The sequence below is a fragment of the Phyllobates terribilis genome, unplaced genomic scaffold (genome assembly GCF_046119375.1).
Source record: "Phyllobates terribilis strain yellow unplaced genomic scaffold, ASM4611937v1 Scaffold_5__5_contigs__length_657084704, whole genome shotgun sequence".
NCBI classification, from domain to species: domain Eukaryota; kingdom Metazoa; phylum Chordata; class Amphibia; order Anura; family Dendrobatidae; genus Phyllobates; species Phyllobates terribilis.
This window is the reverse complement of record NW_027362765.1, coordinates 358,728,014-358,750,282: the sequence shown is the minus strand read 5'-3', so window position 1 is coordinate 358,750,282 and position 22,269 is coordinate 358,728,014. Positions and strand designations below refer to the sequence as shown.

General features: G+C 47.0%; 1 protein-coding gene across 4 annotated transcripts in view; it reads left to right on the top strand.

Moving 5' to 3' along the window:
• Positions 1-17,656, top strand: part of VTI1A (vesicle transport through interaction with t-SNAREs 1A) — a 588,779-nt gene extending 571,123 nt beyond the window's left edge. For all 4 annotated transcript variants that reach the window (XM_073684725.1, XM_073684727.1, XM_073684726.1 and 1 more), the window contains one exon: positions 14,443-17,656. In XM_073684725.1, the coding sequence (XP_073540826.1) occupies positions 14,443-14,536 (94 nt within the window). In that variant the 3' untranslated portion in view covers positions 14,537-17,656. The remainder of the gene's footprint in view (positions 1-14,442) is intronic.
• The last annotated feature ends 4,613 nt before the right edge of the window (positions 17,657-22,269 follow it).

Here is a 22,269-nt window from a genome sequence, read left to right as displayed (position 1 = left end):
TGCCCTCATACGCATTAGACTTATGGCTGGACCCGTCGATATCATCAGGATCACCCGACATTGATCTAATGTGTATGGAGCCTTTCGTCTTTGCACGTGCGGCCTCCTGTGCAGATGCTCCATTCACATGGGACAGGGGCGCTGGGACCTGTAAGCGCTTCTTTTTTTCGCCGAATACTGGAAAAGCTACCCCAAGTGTGGATCTGCCACCGCTGACTTCCCCTGGGATACTTGTGGATTTGCAAAGAAAAGTGTTTGCAGAAAATGTGTGAACTTCCCCTAATTGTGGTCAATGCGTCTACTTGTTATCGGCTAAGTCCACAGGGATGATCTTGGAGATGCGCTCTCTGCATTTCCAGGGGATCCACCATCATTCTGCTCCATCTGGGTGATCAGTCCCACTGCTTTCCTAAAAGGACGTTACTATTTTTGCTCTGTTAATCTACCCTCATCAATATACGATGTACCCCATATTCCACTGCGTAGCCTCATCCTACATGGAGGTGTACTGACATATTCATACCCTGGGGGGGCTTCCTCTGCTCCATGTCATGATACCACCACTATGTTGTCCCTCCCCTCCCAGGGATCCCATGATTTAGCATAATGGGGGTTATAATTCGGCGGCGACCACTCATCTTTATTCTGCAGCCTCTCTGCTCCCCACATCATATGCCCCCCCTCCCCCTCCAGGTCAACAAGACCAGCCAACCAAGGGTTAACGGCAGAGACAAAGCCGCCATACTCCGCATCTCTGCCCCGCGATTCCTGTAATTGAACCGTACGTTCCTTGCATCCGCGGTATAAAAGTTAATAGCATTCAGCATGCAAATGAACAAGTCTTCGCCCCGAGGCGTTGTAGTCCAGGCTGTTCCGATGGGCGTCTTCTTTCAAATGTATATTCTTTCTTAAATTATTTACCCTGTCAACACGTTATTCTGCATGCTGAAGGCATCTGTGCGATCCGGCCCCAGCGAGTGCGAGGGGAGAGTCGTCGGTACTCCGAGGTGTGCGCGTCCGGCGCTGTGAAGCCCCACAGGCGGTGTCTGCCAGTGACAGGGCTGTTGGCTCCCGTACAGATGGGTACAGTCAATGCCCACCATTGTTCTGCCCCAGAGGGCGCATCTATCAGCATCCGCACTAGAAAGGGAGAAATCCTACAAATAATGTTTATTTAATGGCCCGTCTGCAGCGACGATCCGCAATCTGCTGCCCTGCTCTGTCCCAGGGTAACTGCCGAGCGCTGGGGCCCCGGTGATGATGGAGGACGGAGGTGAATTGTCAGAGATTCACACCGCTCCAAATCCATCTGGATCCTCATAAAGTATAATGTTCTGACACTTTTTAATAGGCTTTATGTTTCCATCCATTGTCACTTGTGTTTTCTGCTTGCTGTCAGTGAACTAGACCATTTCTGTTTACAAACCATCTTCATGTTGTTACAATGTATCAGTGTTGAGAGCCCCTCAGCCTGGAGTCCAGGACAGGGATCTGTGCAGGATTCCTCCTGTGCTGTGACAATGATGTCTCCCACCCCCTCAGCCAAACTTGATATTCATTAAAAAAAATGTCTACAATTGAATGATGAACTTTTTCATATGGAAACAAAGTTAAAAGAGTTGCCCCACAAACAAAGTACATTTTAATTCATAGATCTTAGAATAAAATATTGGAATAACATAATATGTTATGGAAGAGCAATAAAAAGCATATGGCCCAATGGCCTAATATAAATATGTAATAACAAAGGATAAAAAAAAACTTGAAAAATACAGGTAATAAAGTATGATGCCAACAAAAATGCCCCCCAAACACAGTATAATACCCCCACAGTGAATTCCTGCACAGTACCCTCCGCACGGTATTGTGACCCTACTGTAACCCCCTCCCTCAATCCCCCCATAAAGAATGGTGATCCCATCACAGTATGATTATCCAGCTTTAATCCCCACATAGTCCTCCATACAGAATAATGGGCCGCACATAGTCCTCCATACAGAATAATGGGCCCACATAGTCCTCCATACAGTATAATGGCCCCACATAGTCCTTCATACAAAATAATGGGCCCCACATAGTCCTCCATACAGTATAATGGGCCCTACATAGACCTCCATACGTATAATGGCCCCACATAGTTCTCCATGCAGTGTAATGGCCCCACATAGTCCTCCACACTTTATAATGAGCCCCACATAGTCCTCCATAAAGTATAATGAGCCCCACATAGTCCTCCATACAGAATAATGGCCCTACATAGACCTCCATACAGAATAATAGCCCCACATAGTCCTGCATACAGTATAATAGCCCCCACATAGTCCTCCATACAGTATAATGGCCCCACATAGTCCTCCATACAGTATAATGGCCCCACATAGTCCTCCATACAGTATAATGGCCCCACATAGTCCTCCATACAATATAATGGCCCCCACATAGTCCTCCATACAGTATAATGACCCCACATAGTCCTCCATACAGTATAATGGCCCCACATAATCCTCCATACAGTATAATGGGACCCACATAGTCCTCCATACAGTATAATGGCCCCACATAGTCCTCCATACAGTATAATGGCCCCACATAGTCCTCCATACAGTATAATGGCCCCACATAGCCCTCCATACAGTATAATGGCCCCACATAGTCCTCCATACATTACTATAGGCACCATATAGTCCTCCATACAATATAATGGGCCCCACATAGTCCTCTCTACAGTATAATGGCCCCACATAGCCCTCCATACAGTATAATGGCCCCCACATAGTCCTCCATACATTACTATAGGCACCACATAGTCCTCCATACAGTATAATGGCCCCACATAGTCCTCCATACAGTATAATGGCCTCACATAGTCCTCCATACAGTATAATGGCCCCCACATAGTCCTCCATACATTACTATAGGCACCACATAGTCCTCCATACAGTATAATGGCCCCACATAGTCCTCCATACAGTATAATGGCCCCACATAGTCCTCCATACAGTATAATGGGCCCTACATACAGTATAATGGGCCCCACATAGTCCTCCGTACAGTATAATGGGCCCCACATAGTCCTTCATACAGTATAATGGCCCCCACATAGTCCTCCATACAGTATAATGGCCCCCACATAGTCCTCCATACATTACTATAGGCACCATAGTCTTCCATACAGTATAATGGGCCCCACATAGTCCTACATACAGTATAATGGCCCCACATAGTCCTCCGTACAGTATAATGGCCCCCACATAGTCCTCCATACAGTATAATGGCCCCCACATAGTCCTCCATACATTACTATAGGCACCACATAGTCCTCCATACAGTATAATGGCCCCACATAGTCCTCCATACAGTATAATGGGTCCTACATACAGTATAATGGCCCCACATAGTCCTCCATACAGTATAATGGCCCCCACATAGTCCTCCATACTTTACTATAGGCACCACATAGTCCTCCATACAGTATAATGGCCCCACACATAGTCCTCCATACAGTATAATGGCCCCACATAGTCCTCCATACATTACTATAGGCACCACATAGTCCTCCATACAGTATAATGGGCCCCACATAGTCCTCTATACAGTATAATGGCCCCACATAGCCCTCCATACAGTATAATGGCCCCCACATAGTCCTTCATACATTACTATAGGCACCACATAGTCCTCCATTCAGTATAATGGCCCCACATAGTCCTCCATACAGTATAATGGCCCCACATAGTCCTCCATACAGTATAATGGCCCCCACATAGTCCTCCATACATTACTATAGGCACCACATAGTCCTCCATACAGTATAATGGCCCCACATAGTCCTCCATACAGTATAATGGCCCCACATAGTCCTCCATACAGTATAATGGGCCCCACATAGTCCTCTATACAGTATAATGGCCCCACATAGCCCTCCATACAGTATAATGGCCCCCACATAGTCCTTCATACATTACTATAGGCACCACATAGTCCTCCATTCAGTATAATGGCCCCACATAGTCCTCCATACAGTATAATGGCCCCACATAGTCCTCCATACAGTATAATGGCCCCCACATAGTCCTCCATACATTACTATAGGCACCACATAGTCCTCCATACAGTATAATGGCCCCACATAGTCCTCCATACAGTATAATGGCCCCACATAGTCCTCCATACAGTATAATGGGCCCCACATACAGTATAATGGGCCCCACATAGTCCTCCGTACAGTATAATGGGCCCCACATAGTCCTCCATACAGTATAATGGCCCCCACATAGTCCTCCATACAGTATAATGGCCCCCACATAGTCCTCCATACATTACTATAGGCACCATAGTCCTCCATACAGTATAATGGGCCCCACATAGTCCTACATACAGTATAATGGCCCCACATAGTCCTCCGTACAGTATAATGGCCCCCACATAGTCCTCCATACAGTATAATGGCCCCCACATAGTCCTCCATACATTACTATAGGCACCACATAGTCCTCCATACAGTATAATGGCCCCACATAGTCCTCCATACAGTATAATGGGCCCCACATAGTCCTACATACAGTATAATGGCCCCACATAGTCCTCCATACAGTATAATGGCCCCCACATAGTCCTCCATACATTACTATAGGCACCACATAGTCCTCCATACAGTATAATGGCCCCACATAGTCCTCCATACAGTATAATGGCCCCACATAGTCCTCCGTACAGTATAATGGCCCCACATAGTCCTCTGTACAGTATAATGGCCCCACATAGTCCTCCATACAGTATAATGGCCCTCACATAGTCCTCCATACATTACTATAGGCACCACATAGTCCTCCATACAGTATAATGGCCCCACATAGTCCTCCGTACAGTATAATGGCCCCCACATAGTCCTCCATACATTACTATAGGCACCACATAGTCCTCCATACAGTATAATGGCCCCACATAGTCCTCCATACAGTATAATGGCCCCACATAGTCCTCCGTACAGTATAATGGCCCCACATAGTCCTCCATACAGTATAATGGCCCCCACATAGTCCTCCATACATTACTATAGGCACCACATAGTCCTCCATACAGTATAATGGCCCCACATAGTCCTCCATACATTACTATAGGCACCACATAGTCCTCCATACAGTATAATGGCCCCCACATAGTCCTCCATACATTAATATAGGCACCACATAGTCCTCTATACAGTATAATGGCCCCACTTAGTCCTCCATACAGTATAATGGCCCCACATAGTCCTCCATACAGTATAATGGGCCCCACATAGTCCTCTATACAGTATAATGGGCCCACATAGTCCTCCATACAGTATAATGGCCCCACATAGTCCTCCATACAGTATAATGGCACCACATAGTCCTCCATACAGTATAATGGGCCCCACATAGTCCTCTATACAGTATAATGGCCCCACATAGTCCTCCGTACAGTATAATGGCACCACATAGTCCTCCATACAGTATAATGGCCCCACATAGTCCTCCATACAGTATAATGGCCCCACATAGTCCTGCATACAGTATAATGGCCCCACATAGTCCTCCATACAGCATAATGGCCCCACATAGTCCTCTATACAGTATAATGGCCCCACATAGTCTTCCATACAGTATAATGGCCCCCACATAGTCCTCCATACATTACTATAGGCACCACATAGTCCTCCATACAGTATAATGGCCCCACATAGTCCTTCATACAGTATAATGGGCCCCACATAGTCCTCCATACAGTATAATGGCACCACATAGTCCTCCATACAGTATAATGGCCCCACATAGTCCTCCATACAGTATAATGGCCCCACATAGTCCTCCATACAGTATAATGGGCCCCACATAGTCCTCCATACAGTATAATGGCCCCAAATAATCCTCCATACAGTATAATTGGCCCCACATAGTCCTCCATACAGTATAATGGCCCCACATAGTCCTTCATACAGTATAATGGGCCCCACATAGTCCTCCATACAGTATAATGGCACCACATAGTCCTCCATACAGTATAATGGCCCCACATAGTTATCCATACAATATAATGGCCCCACATAGTCCTCCATACAGTATAATGGCCCCACATAGTCCTCCATACAGTATAATGGCCCCACATAGTCCTCCATACAGTATAATGGCACCACATAATCCTCCATACAGTATAATGGGCCCCACATAGTCCTCCATACAGTATAATGGCCCCACATAGTCCTTCATACAGTATAATGGCCCCACATAGTCCTTCATACAGTATAATGGGCCCCACATAGTCCTTCATACAGTATAATGGGCCCCACATAGTCCTCCATACAGTATAATGGCCCCCACATAGTCCTCCATACAGTATAATGACCCCACATAGTCCTCCATACAGTATAATGGGCCCCACATAGTCCTTCATACAGTATAATGGCCCCACATAGTCCTCCATACAGTATAATGGCCCCACATAGTCCTCCATACAGTATAATGGCCCCACATAGTCCTCCATACAGTCTAATGGCCCCACATAGTCCTCCATACAGTATAATAGGCCTCACATTTAAAAAAAACGAAATTCTCACCTCTGCCCGCTCCACCGTACTGTTCATGGTGTCTTCAGATCCTCTGCACATCTCAGGACAGCGGACGTGTTGTAATGATGTTATCGCGCCCGAGGAGACGTCAGACGCAGGGGGGAATGATGGGAGAGGGAGCTGATATATCTAGGATGCCAATATAGTTGGAAGTGCGATGCCAAGAGGGGGATCCTCCCAACGTTTCGGGCCAAATATATTAGGGGGAACCACGAGGCGTTGCAGGCCAAATATACTTACCCTGTGGGCCGGAGTTTGACATATGTGCCATAGAAGGAATAATACTAAAGACCCCTTGATGCCCCTATCAGAGTCAAATCTGTGGAGTTCAGCTGTAATCATATACCAACCAGTGCCAGTTAAGCCTCAAGCTGCTCAACAATTAGTATGGGGCAGAAGCTTCAGGGTAATGGTGCTCCCTGCTGTTTTAGGTCATGGGACAGAGGAGTCTGGAGAAGGAGAGAGGAGTTTGGAGGCTGGAAAAAAAGAGGAGTCAGGAGGGAAGAGGGCATTGGAGTTTACAGGGAGGACAGAGGAGTCTGGAAGGAGGACAGAGGCGTGTGGAGGGAGGAGGACAGAAGTTTGGAGGAAGGGGGACAGCAGTCTGGAAAGGGGAGGAGAGAGGGGTCTAATGAGTGCAGGACCGAGGAGTCTGAAGGGAGGAGGACAGAGGGGTCTGGAGGGAGGAGGACAGAGGGGTCTGGAGGGAGGAGGACAGAGGGGTTTGGAGGGAGGGGGACAGCAGTCTGGAAGGGGGAGGACAGAGAGGTATGAAGAGTGCAGGACAGAGGAGTCTAGAGGGAGGAGGACAGAGGAGTCTGGAGGGAGGAGGACAGAGGGGTCTGGAAGGGGGCAGACAGAGGAGTCTGGAGGGAGGAGGACAGAGGGGTCTGGAGGGAGGAGGACAGAGGGGTCTGGAGGGAGGAGGACAGAGGGGTCTGGAGGGAGGAGGACAGAGGGGTCTGGAAGGGGCAGACAGAGGAGTCTGGAGGGAGGAGGACAGAGGGGTCTGGAGGGAGGAGGACAGAGGGGTCTGGAGGGAGGAGGACAGAGGGGTCTGGAGGGAGGAGGACAGAGGGGTCTGGAAGGGGGCAGACAGAGGGGTCTGGAGGGAGGAGGACAGAGGGGTCTGGAGGGAGGAGGACAGAGGGGTCTGGAGGGAGGAGGACAGAGGGGTCTGGAGGGAGGAAGACAGGCGTCTGGAGGGAGGAGGACAGGGGCAGACAGAGGAGTCTGGAGGGAGGAGGACAGAGGCGTCTGGAGGGAGGAGGACAGAGGGGCCTGGAGGGAGGAGGACAGAAAGGTCTGGAGGGAGGAGGACAGAGAGGTCTGGAGGGAGGAGGGAAGAGGGGTCTGGAGGGAGGAGGACAGAGGGGTCTGGAGGGAGGAGGGGAGAGGGGTCTGGAGGGAGGAGGGGAGAGGGGTCTGGAGGGAGGAGGGGAGAGGGGTCTGGAGGGAGGAGGGGAGAGGGGTCTGGAGGGAGGAGGGGAGAGGGGTCTGGAGGGAGGAGGACAGAGGGGTCTGGAGGGAGGAGGACAGAGGGGTCTGGAGGGAGGAGGACAGAGGGGTCTGGAGGGAGGAGGACAGAGGGGTCTGGAGGGAGGAGGACAGAGGGGTCTGGAGGGAGGAGGACAGAGGGGTCTGGAAGGGGGCAGACAGAGGGGTCTGGAGGGAGGAGGGGAGAGGGGTCTGGAGGGAGGAGGGGAGAGGGGTCTGGAGGGAGGAGGGGAGAGGGGTCTGGAGGGAGAGGGGTCTGGAGGGAGGAGGGGAGAGGGGTCTGGAGGGAGGAGGACAGAGGGGTCTGGAGGGAGGAGGGGAGAGGGGTCTGGAGGGAGGAGGGGAGAGGGGTCTGGAGGGAGGAGGACAGAGGGGTCTGGAGGGAGGAGGACAGAGGGGTCTGGAGGGAGGAGGGGAGAGGGGTCTGGAGGGAGGAGGGGAGAGGGGTCTGGAGGGAGGAGGACAGAGGGGTCTGGAGGGAGGAGGACAGAGGGGTCTGGAAGGGGGCAGACAGAGGGGTCTGGAGGGAGGAGGACAGAGGGGTCTGGAGGGAGGAGGACAGAGGGGTCTGGAGGGAGGAGGACAGAGGGGTCTGGAGGGAGGAGGACAGAGGGGTCTGGAGGGAGGAAGACAGAGGGGTCTGGAGGGAGGAGGACAGAGGGGTCTGGAGGGAGGAGGACAGAGGGGTCTGGAGGGAGGAAGACAGAGGGGTCTGGAGGGAGGAAGACAGAGGGGTCTGGAGGGAGGAGGACAGAGGGGTCTGGAAGGGGGCAGACAGAGGAGTCTGGAGGGAGGAGGACAGAGGCGTCTGGAGGGAGGAGGACAGAGGGGTCTGGAGGGAGGAGGACAGAGGGGTCTGGAGGGAGGAGGACAGAGGGGTCTGGATGGAGGAGGGGAGAGGAGTTTGGAGGGGTGAGGAGGAGAGGAGTTTGGAGGGGTGAGGAGGAGGGGAGAGGAGTTTGGAGGGGAGAGGAGTTTGGAGGGAGGGGGACAGTGGGTTCTGGAGCGTCTTAGTATTCTCTGCTGCACTCGTATATATTGCGGAGGGTCAGGAGATTTGGCTGTGCACTGGCCACTCTCTCAGGTGTATGGGCGCCTTTAGTCATTATACCGGATGGGGGGGGGCGGTACCAGTGCAGGACCCTGAGAAGTATTAGCCTCTGTGGGAGCTGATATTGACCAATTGCCACCTGGTTTTATAGTCACAGACATAACTTAGAGAGACGCTCCGAGACCTTGTCGTCCTCTGCGATAGTAACAGACATGATGTCAATGTTAATGGCGTTTTCTCATCGGTCCCTTCTTTGTGACTTATGTGCTGTGTTCTGGTCTTTTCGATGTCTCATGAGGCAGCGCTGAGATGAAGCGGTCTGTAAAGAAAACCGACTCTGCTGCTGTGTGCTGAATGTACATCACCTCAATGGCATCGCTTCTGTCTGTATGAGCTCCGCCCCATTGTCTGTATGAGCTCCACCCCATTGTCACTCTGAGGTTCTGCCACATCTTCTATTGTGGGTGAAGCAAATGTAGCCAATTATGATCCCGCCGGAAGCCAAATACCATTCTCTCAGGGTCTATGTGTCGCAAATATTTTTATTATTTGTTTTAGACTCTTTGCAGATTATTTGGAAAGGTGTGTGGCTTAGAAGAAGTGGGTGTGGTTTAAAGGAAATGGGGAGTGGCTTATGGTAAGTGGGTGTGGCTTATGGGAAATTTGAGATTGCTTGAAGGAAATGGGTGTGGCTTAGAGGCAATGGGAGTGGTTTAGCATAAATGGGGAGTGGCTTAGAGCACAGAGGATTAAAATGCAACTTTGTGCACCAAAATGTAGATTCAAAAATGGCGCAGAGTAAACCAACCAAAAATAAATTTGCACCAAATCGATCATTCAGCAGGAGCCCCTGCGGAGTCACACGGCCGGACTCCTCCAGGCGCGTGCTTTGTTCCTAATCCCCATTTATTAGATGAATCTCCCTCCTCCATCAGCTCACTTACAGCGGCCCAGACACACTTTGATTGGGATTTGCTCGGCCATAGCTCCGGCTTTCAGTTCAGCCGCCCGGGTGTCCACACCTTGGTTGCTTCTGTTCTCTGGGATTTGGCAGAGGTGCTCACAACTCCCATCATCCCCATAAAACTGTTGGGACAGCTGCTCAGGATCCGCGGGAGTGAAGGCGTTTAGTAGAGGAATCGGAGGAGCACAGTTCTGTCCACGTTTTCTGTCTTCCTTGGAAATGCCTTGAGGGCCTCATCCTACACGTCAGACCTGCTGTGCCGGAGCCGGAGGAGCCCGGATTAGACGCGGCAGAAGTTGGGGATTCGTCCTCTTATTAATATTTCACCGCAGAGTTTCGATTTGCCTGAGATTTTGGGAAATGTCACACAAATTGTGAACAAACAAAGCTGCGGAGGAACTAAAATACAGGACGCCTCTTACATTTATTGTGGGTTTGCACTGACTATTCGTATGGCTGCCACTGATGCCAAGGACGGTTTTATAGGAAACGGAGACCTGTAATACAAGTAATATAACCCTACTCACCCCCAAATACCTGTGCACTTATGTCTACATCCAACACTGCCATATAGTGCTCAAATATTACCACCATACAGTATCCAAATATTACCATACATTGCCTGTATAACACTGCCATATATTTCCCACACAATGCTGCTATGCAATGCCTAAATAAAACTGCCATTTTCATATAATATTGCCAAAATGAAAACTCTGTACAGTGCCCATATGACACTTCTATAGAGTTCCTAAATAATACTTCTATGCAGTGCACAAAATAATACTGACATTCAGTGCCTGAATAAAACCTTTATATAGTGCCCATATAATAACGTCATATCGTTCACAAAATAATACCGAAATTAAGTGCCTAAATAAAACCTCTATATAGTGCCCATATAATAACGTCATATCGTTCACAAAATAATACTGACATTCAGTGCCTAAATAAAACCTCTATATAGTGCTCATATAATAACGTCATATCGTTCACAAAATAATACCGACATTCAGTGCCTGAATAAAACCTTTATATAGTGCCCATATAATAACGTCATACTGTGCACAAAATAATACTGACATTCAGTGCCTAAATAAAACCTCTATAGAGTGCTCATATGAAAAAGTCATACAGTGCACAATATAATACTGACATATAGTACCTAAATATTGCCTCCGTACAGTCCATCAATAATACTAATTCATTGCCTAAAAATACCTCTATATACAGGTAGTGCCAATATAATAACATCATATAATACGTAAATAAAACTTCTCCAGATGGCCATAAAATAACTTTTTAGAGTGAGCAAAATAATATCATCATACACTTCCTATATAATACCGCCATAAACTGCCCATAGAGTACCTCTATTAATGGTGCAAAATGCTACATGTACGAAGTGCCCATATAATACGTTGTGCATCGTCTAAATAATACCTCTATTAAGTGCTCAAAATAATACTGTCATACAATGCCTAAATAATACCTCTGTACATTTCCCATATACTGCCATCATGCAGTGACTATATATAGTGCTCATATAATGCACAGTGAGTAAAATGATGTCATACAACACCTAATCAATACCATGGATTTACAGGAGTAACGGCCTTTTACCAAATTGGGCATAAAGTGTTCTATTCCAGAGGCGCAGCTGATGTGCTTGTTACAATGTATCAGTGCAGGTAAGCGCTATCAGTCTGGAGTCCAGAACAGGAGACATTTGTGCTGATGTGTCTGCCTCACAGAGGATTCATTAGGCTGGATACAAGTGTAACAAACCCTCAGCTGTGTGAACCACACAGACAGTATAGGGATTATTATCCAATGTCAGACTTACTTGACTGCAAACAGAGATCTTGAAGACGGTGCGGATTTGAATCATAAAGAATGGCTTTAAAAACTTTTATTTTACAGAAAACGGGGCCATTTCTTAAAGGGACAGTCACAAGTCAAAGTAGCCGAGATAAAATGGTTTAACAACTGCAGCACAAAAAAATGCAGTCAGGAGTTACATTCACCTAATGTTGCACATCACAGCATGTCGGGCGTCGCAATGTGTCAGTGCAGCTGCTTTAGGAGAACACCCTCATCTGTCAGTGCACAGGTTAAGTGATGGGACCCTCAAATGTTAGGTTATCTGTGGTCGATCCTCAGTGCATGGCCCGTGTATGGTAATTAGCCCAGCACTGTGCCAATTTGTCAGCTGTCAACTGCAAAAAGCGCTCTGTGCTGCTGTGTGTTCAGAGGAAGAGGATGAGAAGAGGAATCTGAAAGGGACGGTCAGTGATAAATGAGGCGAGGGCGTCCCATTCATCTCCTGCCTGTAGTGAAGACACGCAGAGCAGCTGTGCGAAGACGTACCCCCAAATGTGAGAGCGCTGTCACCTGTCAGCGAGGATCGAAACACTGTCACCTGCAGTCCTATGTAAGACCACAGATAACACAGTGATAACTCTCTGAGTACAGATAATGTAGTAGATGTCACCTGCAGTCCTATGTAACACCACAGATAACACAGTGATAACTCTCTGAGTACAGATAATGTAGTAGATGTCACCTGCAGTCCTATGTAACACCACAGATAACACACTGATAACTCTCTGAGTACAGATAATGTAGTAGATGTCACCTGCAGTCCTATGTAACACCACAGATAACACAGTGATAAGTCTCTGAGTACAGATAATGTAGTAGATGTCACCTGCAGTCCTATGTAACACCACAGATAACACAGTGATAACTCTCTGAGTACAGATAATGTAGTAGATGTCACCTGCAGTCCTATGTAAGACCACAGATAACACAGTGATAACTCTCTGAGTACAGATAATGTAGTAGATGTCACCTGCAGTCCTATGTAACACCACAGATAACACAGTGATAACTCTCTGAGTACAGATAATGTAGTAGATATCACCTGCAGTCCTATGTAACACCACAGATAGCACAGTGATAACTCTGAGTACAGATAATGTAGTAGATGTCACCTGCAGTCCTATGTAACAGCACAGATAACACAGTGATATCTCTGAGTACAGATAATGTAGTAGATGTCACCTGCAGTCCTATGTAACACAGTGATAACTCTGAGTGCAGATAATGTAGTAGATACCACCTGCAGTCCTATGTAACACTACAGATAACACAGTGATAACTCTGAGTACAGATAATGTAGTAGATGTCACCTGCAGTCCTATGTAACACTACAGATAACACAGTGATAACTCTGAGTACAGATAATGTAGTAGATGTCACCTGCAGTCCTATGCAACAGCACAGATAACAGTATTGTCATCACCTCGATACTATCACTACCATCATCGTCACTACTCTCCCTATCTGTGGTGGGGGGGGGTGTTGGCTACAATCAGATCTGTAGGATTTTCCTGCCCTTTCACCTTCTTGTTCTTCTATGTGAGGAGACTCCATTGTTTCCTATGATATCAGTATGGGCGGTTGTTCTTGGCAGTTCTTCGGGAGGGGGGGGGGTTGCGGACCCTTTGTGACCCGGTCCTGCTCACACAGCTGCGGGTGGTTGCACCGTATGTGATACAGGTAATTATAGGGGTCATCAGAGGATTGTCCTGATCGGCTGCAGCCGCCCTGAGCTGTGTCAGCTGGACAAGGTGAAGACCCACAAGAGTGGTCTCGGGGCATCTCCATAACTTAGCGATGTTCTCGCACAAAATGATGTAACGTGTCCCCCGGACACCAATTATGACTTTACCCCTTTTTATGTTCTGTTTTTTTCCTTTACACCAGGATCGGAGCCTCTTGTTTTTGTGTATCGGGGGCTGCACACTGACCGATAAGCCTCGTCGGAGGAGGAGGAGGAGATTTCCTCTGAAAGCCGCCTTTTATCTCCTTTTATCCGCCTGCGCACCCCGCTTGTGTCTGTGTCCTCCTCTGATCAGTCGATACGTTTCGCCAGTAGTTCAGCCTGAATTCGAGCGACTTTACATGTAGCAAACACACTTCCCACTGTCTGTCACACGGAAGTCAATCTCTCGTCAGGTCTCACCCTTGTGATTTGCCTCGAATGCCTTTTAATATATTTTTTTTTTCATGTCAATTATCGCCTGTGCCTCAATGCTCGGCACCCGTTCTCCGCCGCAGAAATACACGACAGGAATCCTTAACATCGCTAAATTAATTGGGCATTGTGGAAGAAGGGACAATTGAGTCGAAGCTTCTTGTAGAAGGAGAGAAGATTGTCAATGTGTCACTTTTCATCTGAGATGCTGCCAGTTGGGGTTTTTTTTTTTCTTTTTGTTTGAGAATTTGAGCCTAAAACTAACAAGCTTTCGCTTTTGGTTTCTTTTTTTTCTTTAGGATCATCCAGAATCGGGTGTTACTCGTTGTCCTGGGGATCATCATCGTCTTCACCATCATCTTGGCCATTTATTTCTCTTTTCGCGGGCACTGATCCTCTTCACCCTCCGCCGTACCCCGGGCGGTGGAGTGATCATCACCAGTCGTTCCTGTGTATCGCCCTCCTGCGCTGTCTGAGCCCAGGGGAACAATGGGCTTCACAACTGCAGGTCAACTTCCAAAACTATCTGAAGGCTCCACCAAGGACTTTCCACCATCTTCATGGGAACTCTCCTGATCCTTCAAACCTTCCTTTGTGAGATGAAGACACAGTAACAATGAATAGTCAGCTTTTTATGTGTCAAGTTGTATATTTTTGGGTGATCTTTGATAGTTTTTTTTTTTTCCTTGTCTGGTGGTTTTCCGTTATTACCTACTTTCTGCTACTGCTGGATAAAATCGTGGACAAAAGTTGATCATTTGTCCATACTGAACTAAATACTAGTCTAAATTTTGGTATTTAGCCACGTCGGGTCAATGAATTAAAGGGTTATTCCCATCTTCATAAATGGGCATTGTCGGATAGTTCTTGTAAATACATGCCCCTTTATAATTTATTTCTTTTTAGAGTTTTCAGTGAGATATTAACACCAGACATCAGAGCATGCAGTGCTTACAAGCTCTTTTCTATTGAGCTTGTAAGCGCTGTTTTGAAGCCAGCCAGTAGTAACACTGGAGCGAGAGGTTACCTCCTAATTCCAGCCAGTTTCAGTGCAGTGCCTACAAGCTAAACAGCAGGGGTGGTCGGTCTCCAAGGCAACGAACTGTAAAAAAAAACAGTGTTACTATCTCAAAAACGGCTGAAAAAGTTAATAAGTAATAATGTGCAAAGATGAAAAATTGCAGTATCCATCTATGAAGATGGGAATAACCCTTTAACATGGAATTGTCAGGGGTCAATTAAAGGAGAAATCCAGTCACTAATGAAAATTCCTCTCTTACATAATGTTTGTGGGTGCTCCACGTTTACACAGAGCGAGGACATTGTGTCACTTATAGTCCACATTGTAGCGACTCGTGCTTTTTAGTATCCATGACCATGAATTTCTCACACCATCGAGTAGGTGTCCGGCTCCACCATGTTCTGATATTTCCATGTTTTTACATAAGGGGGTTGGGAGGAACTTGGGTAAGGGTCATGGAAGGTGATGAATGATAGGAGACTACTGCACATCCGTTCATCGTCAGTGTAACGCTCTATGAGAACCGGAGGTTCCTTGAAGATGTTTTGTTCTACAGTTTGACCCTGATTTCTCTTCGTCCTGACTATGTGCATCCACCAGGATCAGTAGTGAAGATTGCCCCCATTTCCGCCCCCCCCCCCGGTGGGTTCTTTACATTAATGTCACTTGTCCTTTTAGGTGTATCTTCTCCCTGTCATTGTTTGATGCGTCTTACTAAGCGGTGAAGTATTGCTGTATCTCCATCACCAAAACTTTTACTCCTTGATATTGAGTAATGGGGTAAGAATATGGAGTCAAAGATCTAAATCAAAGCCCAAAGAATACGGTTACCATAATATTATAGATCCTGAACATCCTATATTACCATGACCGGCTCATGAGCAGCTCCATTGTGGCACAAGGTGGTGGCCTCCTTGGCTTGTGACTTCAGGAGAATACTTCACCACTTTGGTTCCATGATACTCCTCATTGGATACCCATCGTGGTCTATGAATGTTCCTCATTGGATACCCATCGTGGTCTATGAATGTTCCTCATTGGATACCCATCGTGGTCTATGAATGTTCCTCCAATCTCCGGCCCTTTGTAGAACATATGAAAAGAAACATTGGTATTTAAGAAGTTAACGTGTCACCTGCGAGATACCAAATTTTGGGCAACATCAGAAGGTTTAGGAGGTTGTGGCACAAGATCCAGTATCATATTCCAGCAGACAGTCTTAGGAGGTCTTCGGTTGTTCTTAGACACTTGAGGCACTTTCTGATTAAACTCACATACAAAAAAAAAGACTAAAGTCTTTCAATTAAGTATTTGCACCCCTTCTCAGCTCCAAAAAGAAGCTCTTTACATGAGGTGATGTTCATTCCCAACCATTGCCCGGTGTGTGGGTCCTTTTACACAGGATAAATCTCCCGCAGTGACCTCCGATCAATGATATAGGTGGTCACTCAAAGCTCGTTATCTTTACTTTTCCATCAATGATCGGGGCGGGGGGGGGGGGGGTAATATGAATGATCAGTCTTCGCCCTCATGTCATACACTCTACACCAAGCCGCCTCCGGAAAATGACCGCCTCAGGTAAAGGACCGTGGCCACTTTTGAAGTTTTTCTTAAGAGGTTTTTGGAAGAGTTTATTTCCAGAAGAGTTTTTTTGGGGGGCTTTTTGAAGTCTTTTGATTGGACACTACCTCTCCTAAGATTTTTTTCATGATCTCCTTCACAGTGACCTGCACTTTTTTTTTTCCCACTTGGTGTTTTTACAAACATCTTTAGGTAATAAAAGAAAAAAATCCTCTTATAAACAGCAAAGCCGATTTCCCATAGAAATGAATAGGGAGCGCTTTCCAGCTATAGGAGGATCTTGCAGAGAATGTGCTCCAAGTACTCAGTGTGAACATAGCCTTATAGATACCCCCCCCCCCCTGCAAGGTAAAGAGGTGGTGACCCAGAACTTACTATTTCACACCAGCTAAGTGGACCGGATCGGAAGTGTTGGACCAGTGGAGGAGGAAGCTGCGTGTCTGGTCATCAGCTGCCATATTGGGTCCTTGACGTAAGGGAGCGGCACATTGGTCGCTCAGTGTTATATGTGGCTCTGCTGTGAGACCGTCACACTGGAGAACTGTCACGACCCTGAAGCTGTCACTCCACCAGGGCGGTCAGTGATGAGGTGGGGGGGCAGTCCCCTGTATGTCTCTGGATCACCCAATACTAGAACTTTGCTTTACTTTTTGGATTATTCTCTTTGTCCCCGTAGTGATGAGCCTCATCCTGATGCGGCCCGAGCTGGTCATTTCCTGACCTCATTAACACTCTGCATTGCTCCCTGTAATTTATTGTAGCCAGGACGGGCCCTGACGTCTGCTGACCTGCCGCCTCTTCTGTTCTGTGTCGTAGTCTGCAGATATGTGGAGATTTTTTTCTTTTAATATGAATTATGTATAAACAAGTGTAATGCAATAAAATATATTAATAAAAGACGAGAGCAGTAACCGTCGCCGCAGTGGAGGTTCTTACCAGTGCTGTAGAGTTCGTGTCAATGTAACAAGTTGTATCTCTCTCCTTATGGAAAAGGACCTGTGCAATGAGGACGAGATCGGCTGCACCGACCTACCATGGCTACATGTTACCTGCTGTGATTCATATTGTAACAATGCAATGCAGGGTAAGTAATGCACAAACACAGTGACCACCAGCAGAATAGTAAGTGCAGCTCTGGAGTATAATACAGGATGTAACTCAGGATCAGTAATGTAATGTATGTACACAGTCACTGCACCAGCAGAATAGTGAGTGCAGCTCTGGAGTATAATACAGGATGTAACTCAGGATCAGCAATGTAATGTATGTACACAGTGACTGCACCAGCAGAATAGTGAGTGCAGCTCTGGAGTATAATACAGGATGTAACTCAGGATCAGTAATGTAATGTATGTACACAGTCACTGCACCAGCAGAATAGTGAGTGCAGCTCTGGAGTATAATACAGGATGTAACTCAGGATCAGTAATGTAATGTATGTACACAGTCACTGCACCAGCAGAATAGTGAGTGCAGCTCTGGAGTATAATACAGGATGTAACTCAGGATCAGCAATGTAATGTATGTACACAGTGACTGCACCAGCAGAATAGTGAGTGCAGCTCTGGAGTATAATACAGGATGTAACTCAGGATCAGTAATGTAATGTATGTACACAGTGACTGCACCAGCAGAATAGTGAGTGCAGCTCTGGAGAATAATACAGGAGGTAACTCAGGATCAGTAATGTAATGTATGTACACAGTGACTGCACCAGCAGAGTAGTGAGTGCAGCTCTGGAGTATAATACAGGATGTGACTCAGGATCAGTAATGTAATGTATGTACACAATGACTGCACCAGCAGAATAGTGAGTGCAGCTCTGGAGTATAATACAGGATGTAACTCAGGATCAGTAATGTAATGTATGTACACAGTGACTGCACCAGCAGAATAGTGAGTGCAGCTCTGGAGTATAATACAGGAGGTAACTCAGGATAAGTAATGTATGTACACAGTGACTGCACCAGCAGAATAGTGAGTGCAGCTCTGGAGTATAATACGGAACGTAACTCAGGATCAGTAATGTAATGTATGTACACAGTGACTGCACCAGCAGAATAGTGAGTGCAGCTCTGGAGTATAATACAGGATGTAACTCAGGATCAGTAATGTATGTGCACAGTGACTGCACCAGCAGAATAGTGAGTGCAGCTCTGGAGAATAATACAGGAGGTAACTCAGGATCAGTAATGTAATGTATGTACACAGTGACTGCACCAGCAGAATAGTGAGTGCAGCTCTGGAGTATAATACAGGATGTGACTCAGGATCAGTAATGTAATGTATGTACACAATGACTGCACCAGCAGAATAGTGAGTGCAGCTCTGGAGTATAATACAGGATGTAACTCAGGATCAGTAATATAATGTATGTACACAGTGTCTTCACCAGCAGAATAGTGAGTGCAGCTCTGGAGTATAATACAGGATGTAACTCAGCATCAGTAATGTATGTACACAGTGACTGCACCAGCAGAATAGTGAGTGCAGCTCTGGAGTATAATACAGGAGGTAACTCAGGATCAATAATGTAATGTATGTACACAGTGACTGCACCAGCAGAATAGTGAGTGCAGCTCTGGAGTATAATACAGGATGTAACTCAGGATCAGTACAGGATCAGTAATGTAATGTATGTACACAGTGACTGCACCAGCAGAATAGTGAGTGCAGCTCTGGGGTATAATACAGGATGTAACTCAGGATCAGTAATGTAATGAATGTACACAGTGACTGCACCAGCAGAATAGTGAGTGCAGCTCTGGAGTATAATACAGGAGGTAACTCAGGATCAGTAATGTAATGTATGTACACAGTGACTGCACCAGCAGAATAGTGAGTGCAGCTCTGGAGTATAATACAGAATGTAACTCAGGATCAGTAATGTAATGTATGCACAGTGACTGCACCAGCAGAATAGTGAGTGCAGCTCTGGAGTATAATACAGGAGGTAACTCAGGATCAGTAATGTAATGTATGTACACAGTGACTGCACCAGCAGAATAGTGAGTGCAGCTCTGGAGTATAATACAGGTGTAACGGGTCTGGGAGGCGGAACCTCTGGGCTACAATACAAGAGGGCGGTCCTTGTAAGGGAGCGGGTGGCGACCAGGCAGGCAGTCACAGGAGGTGACCTGGACAGTCTCTGAGTGAACGGGACAGTCTCTGAGTGAACGGGACAGTCTCTGAGTGAACGGGGCTGGAGGTCACGGCAAGTGACCGGGGCAGTCTCTAGGTATAGGGTTGGTACGACCTGTGGCGGCTGAAGATAGACGAGAGCTCCCAGGTGAGCAGGCGAGAGTCTCTGGATGAACGGGTGGTCACAGCATGTGACGGCGGAGCCTCCAGGAAGACCAGCGGACAGGCGGCAGATGAGCGCTCCCAGGTGAGCGGGCAGGAGTCACTGGGCAGGCAGGTGGTCACAGCACGTGATGGCGGAGCCTCCAGGTAGGCTAGCAGGCAGATAGCAGATGTGCGCTCCCAGGTGAGCGGGCAAGCTGGTCCATAGACAGACTGACAGGAGTTGGTAGGCAGACCGTCGGACCTCAGGCAGGCAGGCAGGTAGCTGATGTGCGCTCCCAGGTGAGCGGGCGAGAGTCTCTGGAATAGCTGGTGGTCACAGCACGTGACAGCGGAGCCTCCGGGCAGGCAAGCAGGCAGGTAGCGGAGAAGCGCTCCCAGGTGAGCGGGCAGGCTGGTCCTTAGACTGACAGGAGTAGTAAGGCAGACCGTCGGACCTCAGACTAGCAGACAGGTAGCAAGTAATCAGGCAGGAATCTGACAGGTAACTGGCAACGGGACCTGAGGGCTGAAGCACAGGTGAGACACAGGTGCAAACAACATTGCTCGGGCACCTCCATTTTGGAGGAGGTGCCTTATATATGATGAAGTCCTCCGGCCATTGGCCGGGGACTCCTTAGGACGACGCTCGCGGCCCCTTTAAGAGGAGGGGAGCGCGCGCCCTAAGCACAGGGGCCGGGAAGGAGCGCGCGCTGACAGCAGAGCGGGAGAGGGACGCCGGGCACGGGGCAGAGCGGTGAGGGGAGCAGCGTCCCTGCCTAGCAGAGGGCAGGGACGCCGGCACTACAACAGGATGTAACTCAGGATCAGTAATGTAATGTACAGTTATGACCAAAATTGTTGGCACCCTTGAAATTGTTCCAGAAAATTATTGAAATTACACGTTTTGTTATACTCATGTTTATTTCCTTTGTGTGTATTGGAAAAACACAAATTAAGAAAAAAAGCCAAATTGGAGAAAATTTAACACACAAAATTTAACGAAAATGGCAGGGCCAAAATTGTTGGCACCCTCGCCTTAATATTTGGTTGCGCCCTTTGTAATAAATAACTGCAATCAATCGCTTCCTATAACCATCAGCTTCTTACACCTCTCTGTTGGAATTGTGGACGACTCTTCTTCTGCAAACTGATCCAGGTCTCTCATATGTGGAGGCGTCTTCTCCCAACAGCAATTTTCACCCCTTCAGCCCCCAAGCCTGATTTCACCTTCATGACCAGGCCAAATTTTACAATTCTGACCACTGTTACTTTATAAGGTAATAACTTTGGAACACTTCAACGGATCCCACTCATTCTGAGATAGTGTTTTTTTTGTGACATATTGTACATCATAATGTGGGTAAAATTTCTTCAATATGAAACGGAAATTTGGCGAAAATGTAGCAATTTTCATACATTTATTTTTTTTATGCCCTTAAAGCTGAGCGTTATGTCACGCAAAATAATTAATAAGTAAGCCAAAACCCCATATGTGGGGGAAAACTACTGTTTGGATGCACGGCAGGGCTCGGAAGGGAAGGAGCGCCATTTGACTTTTTTAATGTAAAATTTGCTGAAATAATTAGAGAACGACATGTCACATTTGAAGAGCCCCTGATGTGCCTAAATAGTGGAAATCCCCCACAACTGACACAATTCTGGAAACTAGACCCCTCAGAGAACTTATCTAGGTATCTAGATGTGTGGTGAGCACCTTGAACCCCCAAGTGCTTCACAAAAGTTTATAAAGTTGAGCTGTGAAAATAAAAAAAAATCTAATTTTTTCCCACAAAAATGTTCTTTCAGCCCCAAATTTTTTATTTTCATAAGGGTAACAGGAAAAAACGGACTGCAAAATTTGTTGTGCAATTTCTTCTGAGTACGCAGATACCCCTATGTAGGGGAAAACTACTGTTTGGGTGCACGGCAGGGCTCAGAAAGGAAGGGGTGACGTTTTGGAACGCCGACTTTGATTCAATGGTTAGCGGGTGTCATGTTGTGTTTGGAGAGCCCCTGTTGTGCCTAAACAGTGGAAACCCCCACAAATGTCCTCATTTTGGAAGCTTGAACCTTGAACACACAGGTGCTTCCCAGAATTTTACAACGTTGATCTGTGAAAATGAAAAAAATATACTTTTCCCACAAAAATGTAGTTTTAGCCCCAATTTTTTTTTTCATTTTGATGAGAATAGCAGGAGAAAATGGACCCCAAAGTTTGATTTGCAATTTCCTGTGTACG